The following is a 22,343-nucleotide window of genomic DNA, read 5'->3' on the forward strand; positions in this document are numbered from 1 at the left end:
CTGGCCTCAGCCCTGCTGTCCTGACATCTATTTACCAGTGTGTGGTGGAGAGCACGCTGACAGCACCCATCACTGTCTGGTATGGGAACTGCTCTGTGGCTGACAGGTAGGCGATGCAGCAGTGATTAAATCTGCTCAAAAAACTACAAACAGCAGCCTCCCTTCCCTGGAGGACATATACTGTATGTCAGCAGGTGCAGAGACAGGGCGTTGCACATCATGGAGAACCCTACCCATCCAGCACACGCACTGTTCCCCTTAGGCAGAAGGCTGCGCAGCCTCAAAGCCAGAACAACAAGGCTAAGGTGTAGCTTCTTTCCAGAAGCTGTGAGACTTGTGAACTCTCTTTAGGTCTGTTCTCTGCACTTTACCACTGTGACTGCATGCACACATTACTGCACTTTACTGCTGTGACTGCATGCACACATTACTGCACTTTACCACTGTGACTGCATGCACACATTACTGCACTTTACTGCTGCGACTGCATGCACACATTACTGCACTTTACCGCTGTGACTGCATGAACTCATTACTGCACTTTACTGCTGTGACTGCATGCACACATTATTGCACGTTCTCTCTGGTTTTAAACTACATTTTTATATTTTCTGTATGCAGCTGGACCTGAGTAATGTGTTTTGTTCCTTCATGTTTTTAAATATGACTGAATGACAATAAAGTGAACCTTGAACCTTGAACCTTGATAAACCTTACCGCTCTCATCCCAGGATAGTAAATATCAGAGGTATTTGATATTTTCAATTCCAGGTCGGAAAGTCAATGGTATCCTGCAATAACCAATGAGGAGCAGATTTGGAAGTGTCAACCAGATGTTGCATACTTTCACAGCTCACAAATATGGCAGCAAACTTAAACACAACTGTGCCTGGAGCCAAGTGAAATATTGAAAAAAGACCAGCTTCGAGAATTATGGCATAACACAAGACATAACACAAGACAGTTGGCGAAGCTGGTGACATCGTCAACATCATCATAACCAATCAATCTTTATTTCTACAGCGCCGAATCCCAACAAACGTGATCCTCAGACTCCAAGACTTACACACAGAGCAGGTCTAGACCGTACTCTATGTTCTATTATCTTCTATTATTAACAAAGACCCAACATCAAGACAGGATAAGATCCAGTCCCATCTTACAGACAGGACTCAGTCTGATCTCATCTTAATCCACCATGAGCAGAGCACTTTGCAGCATTTAGCAAGTTACAGTGGCACGGACAAACTTCCTTTAACAGGCAGAAACCTCCAGCAGGACCAGACTCATGTTAGACACACATCTGCTGAGACCGTGTAGGAGAGAGGGATAGAGGGAGATGAAGAGAGAGAGAGATGATAGTGGTGAGACGGATAGTAGTAGTTGTAGCAGCTGGAGTCTGGCACGTCCACAGCAGCAGAGATCCAGAGGAACCTACGAGACAAGGGAGCTCAGGGACTCCAGAAAGGTCTATGGTTAGTAACTTTAATGGGACAGGAAGAGTTAGTGTAAGAGACAGGATCCCAGTGTGTCAGCAGTATAATTAAGAGCTGGTCCAAGCCTGAGCCATGATGTTAAAAATCAGTCATGAGTGTGCTCTCCCACGGTTTTAAAGTCATACAGTGTGTGGCCAGCCTCACCAGAACTATGTGAACATCTTTCGAAAGGTAAACTGGTTTAATAAATGTGGGTAGCTAATTCTAAAAATCTGTAGAGCTTGTTCTATTTTACTGAATAGTTTCAGTATGACTCTTACCCTGCTGTGAACCTGGAGCTCTATGTGTGACAGAAATTCAACTTGGAAACAACAAATTAGTCAGACATGTTGATCAATTAGCCGGTCATATATCCAACCAACCAGAAAAAACACCTTTCACTTATTAAAAACAAATGTGTGTGTGTGTGTGTGTGTGTGTGTGTGTGTGTGTGTGTGTGTGTGTTCAAAGTACTGGCACCCATTTTTATACTGGTTCCAATGTGCCAAAATGCGATAAAGAGTACAGTTTGTCTTTACGATTTCTCTGAGGAAATGCCTTCATGGTGACTAACACTTTGATTAGCATGACACTGTTAGCATTAAACTGCAGCGTGTAACTCTGACAAAAACAGCACACCTCACAGCAAACCGCGCTCATGCGTTGTCTCTCAGTTTGTCTAGTTTTAGATGGACTGCGACTCTGTGGTCGTTCGACTTCTACGTTTGAGTTTCTCCAATAAAATCCAAACTTTATTCACCTTGTGTTCATACCACACCAGGCCAGACTTTATGGGTGCTATTGCCATCTACTACTTCCACGTAGAAGTGTGTGTGTGTGTGTGTGTGTGTGTGTGATGGAGATGTGTGGGCGTGTGTGTGTCGGTGTCTATATGAGGCGGTTGAAAAGGCAGGAAGCAGCTAACACTCCTGTTTCCAATTAGCATGCCAGTCTGAAAGTCATGTTGGGGTGGGAGGACTTTACAAGCAGCCACACTACATGAGAGGGCGAGAGACACTCATCGTGTGTGGGGGAGAGAGGGAGAGAGAGAAAGGGAGAGAGAGAAAGGGAGAGCACCCATGTTTGGTATCCTTTAAGTTCTCCTGAGAAATCCAGAACCTGTACAATGTGAAAAATTTTGTTCATATTCAGAGTCTGAGAAAAGTGTGTGTCTGCAGTCAGCTGAGGGTAATGTGAGTGTGTGTGAGTGTGTGTTTGTGTGTGCCGAAACCTTTCCATTTCTTGCAAACAGCCGGGGCATGTGAGGACAAACACCTTGGGGCCGTCAGCAGGTCTCAGGGTAGGGGTTACTTGATGTTACTGTGTTCAGTCTCTCAGTCATGTTGTTGTTGGTTGAAACGCTTGTTGCTCACAGAGTGGGTCCGCCTCGTTCAGAGGCCGAACTGGTGACAGACTCAGCCCAAACAACCACAGAGGTTATTTGTGGACTGCTGTTTTCAAGCCTTGAGTTTGGCATTTTGGCCTAGCTCTTTAAAAAAAAACACCCAGAAGTGACCATATTTGGAAATGTAGATGGGCTGTAGGTAACACTTGGTTAGCCAGGTGCATCCTGGATATAAGTCTGGATATTAACATTGACTACAAACTGGCTTTAATATAACATATTACCCGGCTCTCTTACTGACCTTCTTGTTGAGCAAGATGCTTGATTCTGATTGGTCTAAACCCGTTAACAACAGTAATTAACTTTCACTAACATGAGCAACACCAGAGGCAAACTGATCACACGTCATGTCCAAGCGGCAACCTCCAGCCAGGGAGAATTGAAGCCAAGGCTCCAGAAACACCAGAAACCACATACACACCCATTCAAAGAAGCCACTCTTTACAGCAGAAATAAACATGTTTACAGCCTGGTTCAAAAAACAAGTGTAGTCTGGAGAGCCCATTTCTCTGACTTGATTGACAGCCGGGAACACTGCAGCTGTTGGCTAAAGGCCCGCCTCTTTATGTCACACTTGCTCAACAGAGGTTTGGTTGAGTTCAACATTTCCAACATGGCTGCCACCGCCGATTGGCCTCTAAATGCTTGGTTCCCCAGCATCAGTCTGAAGCCAGGTCAGGTACTGATGACAAGCTGCACGGCCGACTCACCTGTCAAACCCACAGGTACAGAAGTTTGGGAACCCCTCATTTAAAAAAGTGTTTTACACACAGATGATGAATATCTTAGCCCGTTGAGATATTTAATTCTTTTTTAAATAACTGATGATTAGTGGAAGCCTTATATCTCTCAGCTTTCCTTTTAAATCTCTAATCTTAAAGTTGAAAGTTAAAAAAAGGAAAGGAACAGGCTGCACCCTCACACCAATCATGTTGTCTTTGGTCGAGGGACTTCTGCTGTTTTTTTTCAGAGAGATAAAGAGACATTAAATGAGAGGGGGGAGCGGGAGGCGACATGCAACCAATCCCATTGGGACTGGGAATCGACCCAACGACCAGCCTGAAGAGGATCGCACAGGGCGCCTGCACCACCAACCAAGCCAATGGCCTCAGGAGGATACACCTGTGTACGCCCCATTCCTCCATTCTTCATTATTCTGAAATATGGCGTGCCTCAGGGGTCTGTTTTGGGATTGATTTTATTTTCATGATATATGCTTCCCCTCAGGCACATGATACAAAAACATGGTGTATCTTTCCACTGCTACGCGGACGATACTCAGCTGTACCTACCTGTTAAAGCCACCGACCCTGTAATGCTAAACGCACTACACGGCTGTATACAGGAGCTTACAAGTTAGATGTCAACTAATTTCCTCCAATTGAATTCTTCAAAAATGGAAGTTCTTTGAATCGGATAACAGCAGATGACCAAACAGATTCTGCCATCTGCTTGGTTCCTTGCAGACCACATCAAGCCTGTTGCAAGGAACCTCGGCATTTGGTTTAACAGCAACCTTATGTAACCGGGTGAACTAAAGCTGTTCCACTGTACTGAGGTAACGCTGTCCCTTTAAGAACGGCGCAGGGTTAGACCCGGGAGAGCACGAGATCTCACGAGATCTCACGAGACTGTAGCCTCCGGGGAGAAAAAGTAAACAGAAAGACCGCGAAACGTTAGACCCTTCGCGTTAGACCGCGAAGGTGTCTATCTTTCTCCATAAAGATGGAGAAAGACCTATGAACGTTAATGTAATCCAAAAAGGGTAAGCAGCCGCATCATATTAAGTTATGTTTAAGTTTGCACGCAAAGGCTGAGAATTAATGATTTGGTATTCCTGACGATTTTTGTAGATCGAGAGAACGTGCTGAGTGTGTGTTTGACAGGAAAAGCTGAACAGCAGTGCAGCGTGAGTGGTCCTTCATTCTTTTAAGGACAAGAGCATAAAAACACTGATTTAAATGCTGTTTTAACAATGTTTGTATTCTGGCCTTCTCTGTCTATATTTAGAGGGGAGATAGTGGAGTTGGGATCCAGGTGTGTGTCTGTATGTGTGCAGACTCAGAGTATACACATGAGTGGAAGTGAGTTCGGTTTAATGAAATGTATTTTATATTCAAGTAAACTGTTTGCACTGTTAAGCGTTGTATTTGCACAATTTTGAATATAAATACACAGGAATTCATAATTAAGTTATGCACCTAAGGTTGAGATGAATGAATATGTTTGTGGTTTAAGAAATGTATTAATAATAATTTTATGTTGTTTTCTCTGTTTGAAAAAGAGTCACTACTGTTGTCTTTAGTGTTTAAAGGTGACATATCACGCTTTTTTCATCAATATATATTGGTCTAAGAGGTCCCCAAAACATGTCTTTAAAGTTTATGCTCAAAAAAACACTTTGAAATCAGATTTTGGTCTGCCTGAAAAACCCTCTTCTTCAGTCCTCATCAGAACACTCTGTTTTCCCTCTGACCACGCCCCCTCAGGAAGTGGATGTGCCTCGGCTGTCCAGCACGTTGATCTAATGTTTACATGTTGGCTGCATATACACGGCTGCTCAGAGATCGCGTTACTTCAACCCTCTGAATCTGATCCTGACGGAGAGGCGCCTGTAGCAGGACCTTTCTAAACGATTGGTCACAGATTTAGTGTTTCTTGTTGTTTTATTTATCAGTATGTCGACATGTGTCTTGGTACACAGCTACGAACATGTAGCTATGTGGCTATGCTAACTAGCGCTAGCACTTATCCATGATAAATAAAAATCATCCACTAGATCTTCAAATCTGCAGACGTGGGGAGTAAAACCGACCTCTGCCAGAAAGGCAGCGGGACCTTTCTTAAGGATTGGTCACAGATTTAGTGTTTCTTGTTGTTTTATTTGTCAGTATGTCGACGTGTGTCTTGGTACACAGCTACAGCTACGACATGTAGCTATGTAGCTATGCTAACTAGCGCTAGCACTTATCCATGATAAATAAAAATCATCCACTAGATCTTCAAATCTGCAGACGTGGGGAGTAAAACCGACCTCTGTGTTTATTAAGACAGCCTACAACTAGCATGCCTCCCTCCTAAGCTCCTTGTTAGCACACATTTGTGCAGGTAATGAAAAACAGAGGAGGGATTCAGTATTATTTTATACAGTCTATGGGCTGAACAAGCTCCGAGCTCTGACTCCGTGACAGACCGGATATTGTTGTTACATAACAAAAACACTGAAGTCTGAAACGGCTCGTTTCACACACATTTACAGAAAGGTGGAGAAATCAGAACAGGGGCAGAATGGATTTTTTTCATTCTCGGGGGGTTTGTAGACATGCCAGGGAAACATATTTCAGGTAAATTACCATTAAAAAGTCAATTTTGCATGATATGTCACCTTTAATACATTTGTCAAACGAGCAGTTTACAGATGTAGGTTTAGTTATCTGGAGTGTATGGTTTTGAACATTCTCCTGAAACAGAAGTGAGATAGGATATCCATTAATTATTGTTAAAACTTGGACTTTCTACAGTTCTCATCCAAAAAGGATCAATGCTGTTCTTATGTTTTCTATAAGTCCAGTCTGGGAATAAAGACCCACATAAAACGTGTTCTGTGTCTGTTCCTGTCATTTTATGACCAGGCCACACTTAACTTTGAAAACCATATCACAAAACTCTCACAGTCATGTTTTTATCATTTTAGAAATCTTTCAAAAATACGATCTTTTTTTAACTTTTAAAGACACTGAGTTGATTTTACATGCTTTTATGTCAACTCGGTTAGACTACTGCAACAGACTCTTTACCTGTCTTAATCAAAAATCCTCTACAGACTTCAGATGGTACAGAACTCAGCTGCCAGGCTTTAATCTAGAACCAAGAAATACGACCACATCACGTCTGTTTTAACTTCTCTACATTGGCTGCCAGCACGTTTTAGAATTGATTTTAAAATTTTATTGGTTACTTTTAAAGCACTGCGCGGTCTCTGCCCCAGTTTTATCTCTGACCTTTTAACACCAAACACTTCAGTTCGCAATCTGTGATCCTCGGGCAAAGAGCTATTGTCAGTCCCAAAAACTCGGGACAAAGGGGGACAAAGTGTTTTCAGTCCGGGCCTCACAGCTGTGGAATGAACTGCCCGAGGAAATTAGATTGGCAGACTCTGTGCTCTCTTTTAAGTCATTGCTCAAAACATACTTTTATCTGAGAGCATTTCCTGAATTTCTTTATTTATTTGTTATTGATCAAGGTGTCTTGCACAGGGTTCAGTTTTTATTTTGTTTTTATGATGTCATGTTCTTTTAACAGTAATGATACTTTCACTAATTGTCTGGTCTTTTAAAATGCTCTTTATTTTGCAGATGTCCTTGAGGCATTGCAAAGCATTTTTTAAAGTGCTCTATAAATAAAGATTATTATTATTATTATTATTATTATTATTATTATTATTATTATTATTATTGTTATTATTATTATTATTATTATCATTATTATTATTAGGGCCCGAGCAGCAACAAGGTCTGCAAAGGCCCTCTTGAAACCCTGTTGCGTTCCCTCTGTGTTTCTTTCTTTCTTTCAACCTCCAAAGTAAATCGCCTTTTTGGAGCACGAACCAAAACTCCCCAAAAGTTGCACATTCATCAGGTTTGGCGAAAAATTCAATATTTTGGTGGTCCCATAAAAAAATCCCCAAAATGGCTCAAAATGCCCCCCTTAAAGTTTTCAAATTTCAAAGGGCCAGCCCCTCAAGACGGTTCAACATCCATGCATGACATTTTTTTCCATACCTATCAAGCAAAGACCTACAAATAAAATTCTTAATTGCATGGTGAAATCCCAACAGGAAGTCGGCCATCTTTTTTTTCTACGGTTTTTCAACCAAATTCTTAAGGGTACCAAAAAGAGATCTTGCCCTGGGCCTTTTCTCCAATCAAGTCCAAACCACGCACATTCAGTAGTAGATATATTGAAGATCCAAAATTGTTTGAGGCATACCTTTCAGACTAAAATTGCAGGCATGGTAGATGTTCAGGCGGTGCATTGAACGCACATGTCTCGCCGTAAACAGGAAATGGATTTTGGGGGGCTTTAAAATGCACCAAATCTCACCAAATCAGCCACACACATCAGCCACACATCCCATTTAGATATTTTGGGACTCTTGTCTTTTTTTGAACTACGTGCATGATTTCGGACATGCATATTCAGGGCATCAGGACGCACAAAAAAGCCTCTTGCACCCATATCCTAAAACCAACAGGAAGAGCGCCACCTTTAATATTATTGCCATTCTTGTGTCCTCCAGATGCCTCCTCTCTTCTCCATCCTTGCCCCTTCTACACACTACATTGAAGAGATGCAAAGATCCTCCACTATGGTGGACGGAGGGAGGAGTAACATGCTGACCGAGGAGAGAGGATGGGAGGATGTGCAAACTAATGTAATGAAAAACTCTCAACACTCCGTTAGACTCAGACTCCGTACAGGAAGATACTGAGCTTACAAAGAGTCTCGATCTCAGGCCTCTTTACATTAAATGATGTGGACATGTTGTTGAGTTTTGTGTTCTCACAAGCTTGAAACATTTAAAAACTGGAGGTTTCCTTTTGACTCTGAGTCTAACAGGAAGTTTGAGTTTAGTTTCTCTTTGTTGTTTGGTGTTTGAGTCACAGCTTGTACTTTTTAATTAATAAAATGAAGTCTAAGAGTTTGTTCTTTCCCTCCTTTGGCTCACCATCAATACAAGTTAAGAAAGAGCCTTCAGTCAGCTCTCTGACTCGACCCTTCTGAGTGAAATGAAAAGTCAGAGTGACACTTTGAACCCAGCATGAAGTATCAGCCTGTGCCGGTCACATGACGCTCTAATGCCGTTTAATGAAACCCTGTAAGTCTGCAGAGAATCGGAGGATATTTACCTGATAACTGAACAACACAACAAACATGTTCTGCACTAACCCTCTCCACTCCCAGCAGCTCAGTCTAAATCAAAAAAGCATTCCAGCCTGAGCCAAAAAGGTCCACGCAGCCTTCAAAGCATATTACCTTTTTATAAAACCAGGCTCTGGGACTGTGAGGAGACCTTGGAGGGGTTTCTGGGTACTTTGTTGTTTTGGAGGAAGAGGCAAAACGAGCTTTTCATTCCAGCTTTGGCAGCGTCTCTATCGAAGTGAAGCTTAAAGGAGGCAGTGTGGAGGCCGGCTCCTCAGAGAGCTTTTTGTGTTTTCCCAGGCACATCCAAAATAACAGTCCCACAGTGCTTTTGTTGCTCATGGTTGCACAACTTCAGCAGGAGGACCGAGTGATTTTTCATGGACCTGCTCAGCTGAGGGACCCGAGTTAACTCCTCCATGGCAGAGATGCATCACTCAGGTTTAACCGGTGTCTCTCCTCATGGCTGTGAACAAAAGACTCAGGGATATGAAAAGGCCTTCATTAAGTGCAGCTGCATTTACACTTCTCTATCTGATCCTCTTCTTTCTCACACACCAACACTCAAAGCTAGGACATAAAGCAGAACTCTTGATCTGGATCACATATTATTAAAAGTTAACAGACAGTGTGTTAAAGGCACAGTGTGCAGTATTTAGCAGGAGTTCATTCATACGTTTGTTTAAATGAGTGTTTGATCACCTGAATATGAAAACTGTTTTGTTTTAGTGAATTTGAATGAGCCTGTTATATCTACACAGGAGACAGTCCCCTTCCACAGAGGCTGCCATGTTTGTACAGTCATGTAACACTCGACTTGATATCTTGTCGGTGTTAAAATCTTAGGGGGGTTCTTTTGGAAAGAGGATATATACACACTTTTTCACCAAACTGAAATAAAAATGGAGTAAATATCTTTCACCCTTTACAGGACACTCATCGGAGGCTACTGTGGGAACTTAAATGAAGTGAAGGTGTTAACTTAGATTCGGGAGCAGGACCACGCCTAAACCACACCCTCAATCACCTGACAAGCCTTCTTAAACGTAGCCAGCCTACTCCAACTGCTTGTCCGTGATTCTTCAACCCACCCTCCCTCACCTTACTCTACTGCACTTCACCTATTTCCTTGTCCTCTCCTACTCAACTCGTGCTCGCTCCTTCTATGCCCTGTCTACTTCCAGGTACAACCTGGGTCAAGATCAGCTCCGGCAGGATAACGCTGAGACGGAACCCCCATCCTGAGTCTCCTTCTGCTGGGCACACCACGCACAACTAATTCATTAAATGTTCAACTTATATCCTTGTGTGGTGTGGTCCTTGCTAGTGAAATGACACTTAAACACACTCTGCACGGCACATGAACAATTTAATTACGGCAAACAAAACAAGCAAAGTCCAAACCAAACAAAGTATTATTCCAACAAAACAACAGTTCACTCTGAACCGTGTTTTCAGTCCTTTTAAAACACACCGTAGAGCACTGTAGCTGTTCACTAGGAGGCTCAAAGCCCGCCTCTTTACGTCACACTAGCTTGACAGAAGTTATGTTGAGTTAAACATTTCCAATATGGCTGCCGCCGCCGATTGGCCTCAAAACAGCGCTTCAAAAACAGATGGGTGATGTCACGGAATTACATCCATTAGTTGTATAGTCCATGGGAAAATATAAGGATTTTCATTCAATTGGAGGCTGCTTGGTGTTTTGAAAGATGATACAGAAACAAGGGAACTTCTGTCTAGATCTCAGCTAAAGCTCTTTAAGTGTATGAAATGCTTTGAAACCTCACAATGATACAAACAGGAAATATACAAAAATCATGCCAACCTGTGGATGGCCCAGGCTCATGGCCAAATTCTATCAGATCCGTGTCCGGTCTGCCTCCGATCCGCCAAAGCACCTGATGGGTTTCTATTCTAGTCGATTTGTTAACTTCCACTGGATCTGCTCTGTTGCGTTTCGGCTGGGTCTCTGATCCAGCCAGGTCGGAGTCCTCCGGATCAGATACACAAGACTTCTATTCTTGCCGGATGCCGGAGCACGACGCATCAATCTGAACAGAGCAGATGGAGCGGGACAGGAAGTCAGGTTTCACCAAAGCAAAATGAAAACATCCGGTTAATTTTCAGAATAAAACACTCTGTGTTATCACCAGATCGTATTTCACTTAACTACAACAACAAACCAAAGTCATGATGAGCGGAGCCAGGCCTGGAGTCATCAGGTCAGAGGTTTTCAGAGGACCAGAAAGACAACATGGATGAGGAGAAGAGGAGGAGGAGAGTCCTTCATTCAGTGATTACTGCAGGAAAACCTCGGTCACATGACTCCAGCTGTCCGGAGATCCTGTTCAGTGCTGCGTTCTGAAAACACAACTGTTGATGTCACAAGGTGGATTTTGAATGTCTGACAGGAAAAAAGGACGTTAACGAAAATTTTAATACTGGACTACAAGTATTAGTTTCAGTCCTAATCTCTTTCACCCCAATTATCCAGAGAAGAATCTGGTTTTGGCTGTTTGTGCACTGATATCCTTTCCAAATACACTGGTAATATCAGGGCGTCGCAGATCCAGTCTTGCATCTTGCAGACTCATCAGAGCTTCCCTGGAATCAGATGTTTTACCTTTGGGGTTTAAAGCCTGCCTGATCTCATCAGAGCTTTCTGAGCAGGAGAACAAAAACCAGTAAGATGGAGGAAAAGAAGACAGACTCACTGACGGTGGATCCAAGCAGCAGTTCAAATTATAGTCAAAGGCCGACGTTAGCTAGCATGCTGCTGCTGATAGATCTCAGTCTGAGTGATCTGAGCTCAACCAAACAAGGAAACAGCTCTAGCTAACATCCACAACCCCATCTCCTCTCAATCTGAGGATGTAAATAAGTCAGAGATGTCACAATGGTGACATTTGACTTTCTGATCCGTGAAATAATAAAACCTCTTCTCATGTTCATGTGTGCTTCAAAGGGCAACACAGTGTCAGGAGGAAACATGTAATTTAATCAACCTCAAAAACACAAAGGAAGGAAGTTTCCTCTGTTTATATGAGTCCTGGATCAGAGACACTCGTCCATCAGCAGCTCCTACAGTGTCAGCAGCAGTTTGGATTCAATAAAGTATCCAGGATGATAGAAACACATAATCCCACTGGAAGGAACTACAATGCAATGCGGTGAATATCAGTCTCTCCACAGTGATGTCCGTTGTTCTTGCAGTTTTTAATCCTTTCTAAGAAAGGTTTGAGACAGAAACTTGAGAATTTCTAAATGTTGTGAATTCTTCATATTCAGACTTTTATCTTGAAATTTTGTTTTTGAGGTGTGTGTTGTTTTCATCTCCCTGTTCACAGTGATCTTTTAAAATTATTTTAATCTTATTTTTATTTTCATTTATTTTTTAACATTAAAGCTAGGGTTGGTAGTCATGGAAAACTAGCATGAATTTGAATGTAGCATGTCCTCAGGACTCCGTCTAACCAGTATAACAAAAAGTGGGTAACACTTTACAATAAGGGTCCCTTAATTAGCATTAGTAAATGCATTATTAAGCATTAGTTAACAGTTTAATAATAGTTTATTAACCGTTATAATGTATTACCTAACATTAACTAACACATTAGTTAATGCATTAATACGCAGTTAATTAATGTCCACTGCTCAGAGTTAATTGATACATTATTAAGCATTAATAAAAGTTACAAAACTTAATTAGTTAACCATTAGTGAATGCTTTCTGGACCCTTATTGTAAAGTGTAACACATGCATCACTTAGGTAACACATTATAAATGCTAAACTGCCTCATAAGCATAAGCATAAGCGTGTGCATCACTTTTAAGTGTCCTCTGGAAACACTTCTGTTGTGTTGCTGTCTATTTGCAGCGCTTTTTTTAATGTGTAGTGCTGTTGTCTTTGCATCGCGTTTTCTAAATGCTGTGCATGTGTTGTCAAATTGATGAAGATGTTTTCTTAATTTGCTTGTGTTTTGTCTTTTTGCATGTGTTTTCTTAAGTTGCAGTGCTGTGAGCTCTTAGGGCCACCGTACTTCTCTGTGCCAGTTGAGATGTTATCTGTGATTATCTGTTTTATTCTAAATAAAATGTGTTAAATTCTTTATATGTGTTGCTTCAACTACATTTCAACTCATTTTGCTTCAGAGTATGTGTTACCTAAGGGATACATGTGTTACACTTTACAATAAGGGTCCAAAAAGCATTCACTAATGCTTAATTATGGTTAAGTAATGCTTATGAGGCAGTTTAGCATTTATAATGTGTTACTTAAGTGATGCATGTGTTACACTTTACAATAAGGGTCCAGAAAGCATTCACTAATGGTTAACTAATTAAGTTTTGTAACTTGTATTAATGCTTTATAATGTATTAATTAACTCTGAGCAGTGGACATTAATTAACTGCTTATTAATGCATTAGCTAATGTGTTAGTTAATGTTAGGTAATACATTATAACGATTATTAAACTATTATTAAACTGTTAATTAATGCTTAATAATGCATTAACTAACGCTAATTAAGGGACCCTTATTGTAAAGTGTTACCAAAAAGTGTATCTAAATCTGACTACCAACTAGGGATGGGTACCTTTCACATTTGAACCGATACGGTACCGATATCCGCTACCTAGGAATCAGTACCGGTACTCAACGGTACCAATTTTCGGTACTTTTGTGTTTATGTGGTAATAAATGTTAATTTAAAAAAAAAAAATCTCAAATTTGTTTAATTTAACATATTTATTTAATTTAACATGAAATGAACAGAAACAGGATTATATAGGTGATTAGATATATTAGCTGACACGTGCTTGTGGCGTCTAATTGCCCTTTCAGGAGTTTATCAATGAACACACGTGAATGTCTGCGGACGGGAGAAAGTCAGTTCTCCGTCTCTTTATAAAAACAGGACACAAAACTTACTTGTTGGGCATTCACGTACACAGGAACGGTTATAAACAGGGCAGGTAGTCGGAGCGAGTCCGTCTCAATCATTGACTGTAGAAAATAAAATTAATCCTCCAGCTGCTCTGCGCTGAGTGCGCGCACCCATCAGCTGCAGGCTCCGTTTGGCACGCTCCCGTGCAGGTGCAGAGAGCAGAGACGTCCACCCGATCAGTCTCTGACTTTATTACAGGGCGAAAGTATGGAAAATCGCCTCCTCTTCCACTCCCTCACAGTCACAGGGATGCGTTCAGGTACCGAAAACATGGTACCGTTTGATTTTACGTGAATCGGTACTCGGTAGTACCGACGGAATTCGGTCGGTACCTATAAAAGTACCGAATTCGGTACCCATCCCTACTACCAACCCCAGCTTTAAGTAATATACAACACATCTTGGTGAGGATGTACACAGAATACATACTATAAAACCCGATGATTTACCTTTAAATAATAGAATCTGATAAAGAGAATAAACATAAAAAAATATGCATACACTGTATACTTTATTAGGGGGAATCATTTACCAACAGTTTCTCAAACTGTAAATTCATAATTTAAATACCAGTCATATAACATAAAACGATAGGAGCAAGGAAAAAAATAAAATCCCCAAAAACAAGACCATAATTTAAATCAACAGTAAGTTAGAAAAGTCATTTTTGTCTTTCTTGCAGTCCTACTGGAGTTACATTTCTTCTAGAGGTGTAACGATTCTTTTTTAAAACGATTAGATTTGATTCATGATCCGTGGTTGTCGATACGATTAAAGGACGATATTGGTTCATTTAGAATGATACGATCGGAAACTATTCAGTGACTTGAAATCGATTCAGTAACTTTTTAGCCAAAAATTCATCCAGTGTGACTGTGGAATAAATCCCTTGATACTGGACAGTCCTAGAGTCCTGTTGTTGCCGTGATGTTTTTGGCCTGAGCCGAGTTTTGTCCTCGTCTCTGACTAAACATGCTGGAGAGGCCTGAGGCTTCTGCAGAGCTGATGTTACCTTGATGAACGCTGCAAGAGGTGTCTGGACGGTCGGCGTTGTGTGAAATCCCATGGCACCTTAGTAGGTGGTTGATAGATTTGTGGTGTTGCCGTGGTAACTTTACTTGACCTTTACATATCCTACAAACAGAGAGCGACTTATTTAGAACATCTCTGTCTTTGCTAAAGCCAAAGTGTTTCCACATACTGGACCACAATGGTGGCTTGATCATTTCTGTCTTGCCGGCTTCTCCTCTGCCGTCCGCCATGCTATGTTTTGTTGTCTGCTGGCGCGTGGCGATGGCGTCACAGACAGGCAGCCTGAATTGAGTAATGTTTAACGTCTTTATCATTAAAAGTGTAAAAAAAACACATCCATATAAAGTCTGCCGTGTTTAAATCCAATGTGTTATTACCTAGTATGGATACAATCGATTTATTACCTTTTAAAACGATGTTAAATCCATATATGTCAGCTGGAAGGACAACTTGCCGAGCACAGATCAATGTAGTCAGATCATAGGAATATAAATCAATACATCGATGTAGTAGATGATTCCTTACTCCCCTAATTTCTTAAGTGATGAGAAAAATGTCTTAAACTCAATTTTGAAGCAGCTAAAGCAGGGCTGATTATTGCTCCACTTACAGGATTAATATGATACTTACCCAAAAGTAGAACTATATTTATGATGTCAGAAACAGTTGGATTGACATCATCTATATAACAAAGAATGTTTGAGATATTAAAAATTAGGAATACCATTGTTTACGGGGATCTTCCCTGTGCAGTTGTTAGTGAGCAGAAGTCACTGATGTTGTAAGTTGTGTTTTGTGTTGTTTAGAGATGTATACAATATATTAACTTAATTCTCTTTATCTTGTGTAGTTTCAGGGTTCCCACGTGTCCTGGAAAACCTGGAAAACAGTTGACCAGTTTTCCAGTACTGGAAAACACCTGGAAAATGGGAGAAAAAGTCAAATGTCCTGGAAAATCACAGATTGTCCTGGAAAATTATTCCAACATGACTGCGTGCGACCTGACAAGGTTAAAAAAACACATCCCCATTCAACATTTGTGGCCATTATTGTCATTCAGTTCTATTTAGGTCCATTTATGCACTGATCCTCTGATTATTATTATTTATTTATTTATTTATTTATTTCAGTAAGGCAGCTTCCAGAGTCCTTTGCTGGCTCTTTTGTTTTTTACATAGCTCATTTTATATTTTTTGACAAAAGAATAGGCTGAGATGAGAGTTGGCCATCATTGTTACTTGGTTGCACTAAAGTGCTTTACACCTGTGGTTGCATTATGCTATAATCAATTTGCCATCACTTTTAAGCATGTAAGAGATGATTTCATGGATAGCCATTGACTGCACGTCTTTCTATGGAGACTTCTACTTAGAGGAACATTTTAGACTATTTAGGAACTAAATTTAGACTGCCATACCATCTTGATCATCACTGAAAATGTCCTGGAAAATGATCTCTGGAAAAGAGTGGGAACCCTGAGTTTATATTTATCATATGATGGTTTGGTATCAACCAAATTTTGTATCACTCAACTTTATTTATATATCACCTGTCCAAGTGCTTCACAAAATAACAGAGATTGACTACTGTTTCAAAATGTTAAAGTAGTTCAACATCTGTCATTCTCTGCACTGTCAAGATCATATGTGATGCTGCCTACATCATTTCCAATGTGGAGGCCAAGTGGCCTGGGTCTGTTCACGACTCAAGGATGTATCGTGAGTCTAACCTGAGCAACAGACTGCAACGTGGTAAGCAGCCTAAAGATTTGCATAATAAAATTCACTTGTCTCCCTCTTTTAATATACTCTAATGTATCCACTATACATTACAGGAGAGTTTGATGGCCTTCTGCTGGGTGACAGGGGTTACCCATGCCAACCAAGGCTGCTGACCCTTTACCCTGACCCTGAACCAGGACCCCAACAGAACTTCAATTGGGCTCACTGCAGGACGAGAGCCCGGGTGGAGATGACCATAGGCCTGTTGAAAGCCCGTTTCGAGTGCCTACGTCACCTCAGGGTGACCCCTGAGAGGGCCTGTGATATTATTGTGGCATATATCTTGTTCTTAATATCGCCACTATTCGAGGAGAGCAACACCCTGCCCTACAAATAGAAGCTGATGATGACCACCCCATCCACCTGCCAGCTATGCAGGACGGCAGAGCAGTCAGAGACACCATATCCCGCATCCACTTCAGAGATTAAGACAATATCATCACCACTACCACCACCAACACAGCAGCAGTCAAATAAAAACATAATACAAATTTCATTTGGTCTTCTTTATTTCCTACAAATACAAGAGATAGTTTAGTTAATGTTCCTGTAGTTAACATAATTAACATAATTCACCTGTGACCATGCACCCACCTCTAACTTGTGCTCTAGTAATTCAATTTCGAGATCTGCCCTTCTCATCTGGCGGTCCAAGAACTGCATTTCTTTGTCGGTTTTTCAATTATTTTCAGCAGAAATATTTTATAGATGTCTTTCACTGGTAACTGGGAATACATAAGGAGGACATTAATTATACAGTTGCACATGAATTCCACAGAATGAACCTCTGGTGTTTACTGAACATCCATCTCACTGTGTCAATCTGTGCAGTTGAAGTTGAGGGACCCTCCTGCTGCTGCCCAGCCATGCCCTGTTAAAAAGGATGAGAATGTGTTAATACTTCAGTGTAGGCTAAATGTCACACTCTATTTTACACCAGAATGTTAAGAAATGGGAATGGGAAGAGAACTAGCAATAACATATCAAATGTTACCTCTACAGGCCTTTCTGGTTCCCCCTCTGTGAAGGCAGCAGACAAAGTCTCCTCGCACTCTTCATCCTAGATGAGTGATATGTCTCAGTATACTTAAACCACCATTTTGCAAAATCTTTGGAGTAGTGCCTACTTACAGTTACAAGGTCTGTTGTGGCGTGAGGGGGCTCCACCAGGCAGATCGCACCATCAGAATCTGTTGGGAGAAAAAAAAAGACATGAAAGGGAAATAAATATTTGTATGAATAGGCTTAAAAAAAGATATATAGGTCTGGGGATATTACATGTTATAAAGGCACTTGTGTCTTGGGGGGTGGGCTCAGAGGATGAGCTCCCTCCAGGGATTCCCTCAGTCGCTGGCCTTCCAAAATTCTGGCTCAGGGCCAGCGCCAGGTGGCGGTGCTCGGCCGCCACCCGTTTTACGGGCATCTGCTTTCTTTCTGTTGGCTGAGTAGAAGTCTGTGTTAGTTTAAATAGGCTTAATTATTTAACAGAACATGATATAGATGAAAATACATGCATGTGTGTGAAAACAGCATTATGTTGGGGATAAAACAACTGCACAGTCAAACAGCCACTTAATATTTACTTTACGATGTAAAACATGATCAAAATGAGGTACCCCCATGATATTATGCCGAGGTCTTACCTGTTTGAACAATGTTTTTATATTCCATCTAAAGCTGCAGCCAGGTGCGCTTCTCCCCCGAGGGATTGCACCTAAATGAAATAAATTAATAGGCTACCATTCAAGCAGTTTCCCCCTGTGATTGCAAAGGACTACATTTAAACGTACGCATTGACCCAGGCCGCAATGTTCTCCCATGCCGTCTCCCTCTGTTTGGCACCTGCAGCGGTGTTGCATTTTTTAAAAAAAAACATGCTCAAACTCGCCATATGAGCGAATAAGGATGTCCAGTTCCAGTGGGGTGAAAAATGCCGCCCTCTTCTTCTCCTTTGCCATGGTGACTCGTCGAATCGGGGCTCCATTGATGCTGTCTTTTTAAAGTTGTGGTGCACGCGCTTAACCCCAGGTGAAACTACTCCAAGTTGATTTAACTAACTCAAATCAGCTGTTGTGGAACCGATAGCACAGAGTTTGCTATCTCAGAGTAGATCAACTAGAGTTCAGGGTTAGACTCAGAGTTTTATTGAACCTGCTTTGTGAAACGGACCCCAGGAGGATCTATACTCTGACTTCAGTACTTTATACTTTGTCCACCACTGTGTTTATATGAGCTGCATGTGGCAGGAACTTGATTTTGAGTATTACATTACATCTTTGTAAAAACGTCTCTTCTGACAGAGCTTGAAATGTTTTATTCATGCTGAGATTATTTCAAACTGGATTTGATTTAACCATTTTTAATATTTTTAGGACTTCTTTGAGATATGGATGAGGGCATGTTGGTATATTAATGTTTCTTTTCTGATCATGAATGTATATCAGTTCAGTTCAGATTGCCTTATTGGCATTAACAGTTCAGTTATTGGCAGAGTTTAACAGTACACAGTTTGTCTACATACAGTATGACACAGTGAAAATGTATATCTTTACTTCATGTGTCTTCATGATGTTTTTTATATTACAGACATTTTGTTATTGTTTGAATTTGAAAGTTAAATAAAGTTGGATGAGATCAAAGGACATTCCGCTCAGTCTCCAGGGTGCACTTCGGAACTCGGCTTTGTGACTCACAATCGGTTCAGAGATGATGTCATGGTCAAAGGCAGAATCTATATATACAACCCCCAGCTCAAACTTAGTACACCTGTGACTACTCTCCAGAGCACACGTGAACTTCACCTGAAGCTTCAGTTGTTCATGAACCTCAGAGCATCATTCAGAACGTCTGTATTACCAAACTACCTGTCACACCTTATCCTGCACGGATCGTTGGTCTGACCAATAGGCAAAAGAGACGTTGGTACACCTGTGAGCACCTACTGACAAGATGGACCGGTAAGTCCCACATCTAACCTAAAACAACTTCAGATATGAGGTCTGGATGAAATGTTCAGGAGTGCACAGTTAGAGTCTGCTTCTTACGAGGCATGGGAGTTAGCTCCTAAACACATGAAGAAAAAAGCTCATCATTGATTGGCTAAATGAAAACATCATATTAGCAACAATACTTTGGTTAGTTTAATGTTACAGTTTACAAGTTAAGATCAGTCAGCACTCTAGCTGGGCACGCCCCTGCCTGTCTGCTCCAGTTTGTACTTTAAGTTGATACCTTACTGCATGTAACTTTAAATATGACTTAAAATGAATGTGTTCTTTTCACTGATCTTTAAAATGCTCATCATTACTCTATCTAACGTTGAGTTCTTGTTTTCTGTCTTTTCTGCAGACAGCAAAGTCTTCAAGAGGCAGCCAGTACCACCTCTTCACAAAGCAAGCACACCTTCTTTCTAGCTGAGGAGGTGCCGCTGCCAGAAAGTCCTACACCAGGAGCCCTATCGCTCAGTCCACAACCAGGCGAGGTCCCTTTGTCTCTAAATCTGCCTCCTCTACCGACTGAGGAGCAGTGCATACAATTGCACAACGCAGGCTTTCTCTCCCTGGATGAAGAAGTGGCTTTTTTCATGTCCCAGGAAATCAACTTCAGGGCTTCAAAGGTACCACTTCCTCCAAGTCCTGATGAGCTGGACATCAATAGTTCCAATGAGGAGGTGTACCCAGACTTGAAAAGCATCAGGTTCCCTTATCTGGATGATGAAGATGATGAGTCTTTGGATAATGAAGTGGCGGCTTTGTTCTCCCAGCCTCAAAGGAAAATGCCCTGGGAGTTTTCACTGCCTCCAAGTACAGCAAAGACAGATAAAGACCCTCAAGCAGGAGACATAACTCAGAGTGAGAGCCGGGGGATGAGTATGTTTCGGGCTATTCAAGAAAAACACGCTCTGATGCCCCCTCATCTGCTGGCCAGTACCACCTCTTCACAGAGCAAGTACTACCACATCACCTTCTTTCTTGCTGAGGAGGTGCAGCTGCCAGAAAGTCCTACACCAGGAGCCCTGACGCTCAGTCCACTCCCAGACGAGGTCCCTTGTCCTCCGAATCTGCCTCCTCTACCGACTGAGGAACAGTGCATACATTTGCACAACGAAGGCTTTCTCTCCCTGGATGAAGAAGTGGCTTTTTTCATGGCCCAGGAAATCAACATCAGGGCTTCAAAGGTACCACTTCCTCCAAGTCCTGATGAGCTGGACATGACTAGTTCCAATGAGGAGGTGTACCCGGACTTGAGAAACACCGGGTTCCCTTCTCTGGATGATGAAGATGATGAGTCTGTGCCTTGTTTGTTTCCTGGTCTTGAAGAAGAACCTGATCTGATGCCCCTTCATCTGCTGGCAGATATTGTGCCTAACTACCCTGACCTGAGACACATAGGATTTCCTCATTTGGATGAAGATAACGATCCATCTCTGGATGATGAAGTGGCAGCTTTGTTCTCCCAGCCTCACGGGAAAATGGCTTTAGAAGTCCTACTGCCTCCAAGTCTTGAAACTGTCCAACCAGAGCTTCAAGATGTTCCGAAGAGCAAGAATGTTGGGTCCTCTTGCAAGCCCATGAATCTGCTGTCAGATATTTATCTGCCTTCAGCTCCTCCACCTGTAAATGCACCACTGGACCCTAAGACCAATGAGAAGAGGTATCCAGATCTGGAAAGCATCAGATTCTCTACTCTGGATGACCACACCTCTATGAAGATTCCAGTTTTTCCAGAAGTTCTCCCTCAAAGAGCGATTCACTCTCTGGATAGAGACACTGTACCAAAGCTTCAGTGGCTGATGCCTCAAGAGAACCTACAACCTCCGAGCGCTCCACTGGTTCAGGTTGTGCCGACCAAAGGACACAGTCATAAGAACAAGTGGACTACTTCAAAGAGAAGAACACTTAGAAGGGGGTTCTAACCAGGACGCCACCAGAAACTCTGCATTAAAAACTAAAAAAATAATAAATAAACAAACAAACAAACAAACAGCTGTAAATGTTGAAATGTGATTTGTGTATAGCTGCTGAAAAAAAGAGCAAAAATATCATGCAATATCAGCAATACATCATATATCCCTCTTTGCTGATGATGTCCTTTTGTTTTTCTCTGATATAAAGAATTCACTTCCACATATCTTGAGTATGTACGAACAGTTTAGCTTTGTCTCTAGTTACCAAATAAATTGGACCAAGTCCTCTCTTCTGGTCTCTCTGACCATGTTTTAACCTGGTTTAGTTCTTATCTTTTTAACAGACAGTTTTTTACCAGCCTCGGTGCTTGTGTGTCTCAGACACACGATTTTAACTATGGAATTTCTCAAGGAAGCATTCTTGGGCCTATTTTATTCTCCAAATACTTTTTACCCCTTGGACATGTTACAGGTCCCGGGCACGGTGACAACAATAACAAAAAGAACGGATCTGTAGAATAAAAGCAAAGTCTCAGAGCAAGAAGAACAGAAGCACTCGTATCTTTCTCCAGATTCCGTCTTTTAATTTCTTAAACCTATTTACATTTCACATTCAGTGCATTTCCTTGTCCTGTTAATATAAACTCTAAAAAAACCTAAATAAGTTCCCTTTGTCACAATAAGCATGTTTAAATACTCAAAACTGTTGCCTAAAACACTTTTAAGGGGACTTACAAACTCGACTTACAAATCACATATGGCACCTTTAATCTTTCATTGACTTCAATGAACATAGTGCAAAACTCAAGATTACTCATCCATACTCTTATATAAGTGCTGTAACTTAATCATATATGGACATTGCAACTAG

The 22,343-nt window shown here is 41.5% G+C and overlaps 1 protein-coding gene across 1 annotated transcript; it reads left to right on the top strand.

Moving 5' to 3' along the window:
- Positions 1-19,328: 19,328 nt before the first annotated feature.
- Positions 19,329-21,549, top strand: LOC117824133 (histone-lysine N-methyltransferase 2D-like). Its single transcript, XM_034699528.1, has 2 exons — positions 19,329-19,523; positions 19,915-21,549. Exons 1-2 carry the CDS (start codon positions 19,516-19,518, stop codon positions 21,479-21,481), a joined length of 1,575 nt encoding a protein of 524 aa, XP_034555419.1. The 5' UTR covers positions 19,329-19,515; the 3' UTR covers positions 21,482-21,549.
- Positions 21,550-22,343: the final 794 nt, after the last annotated feature.

Source organism: Notolabrus celidotus, chromosome 13, assembly GCF_009762535.1.
Source record: "Notolabrus celidotus isolate fNotCel1 chromosome 13, fNotCel1.pri, whole genome shotgun sequence".
In the NCBI taxonomy this organism is placed as follows: Eukaryota; Metazoa; Chordata; class Actinopteri; order Labriformes; family Labridae; genus Notolabrus; species Notolabrus celidotus.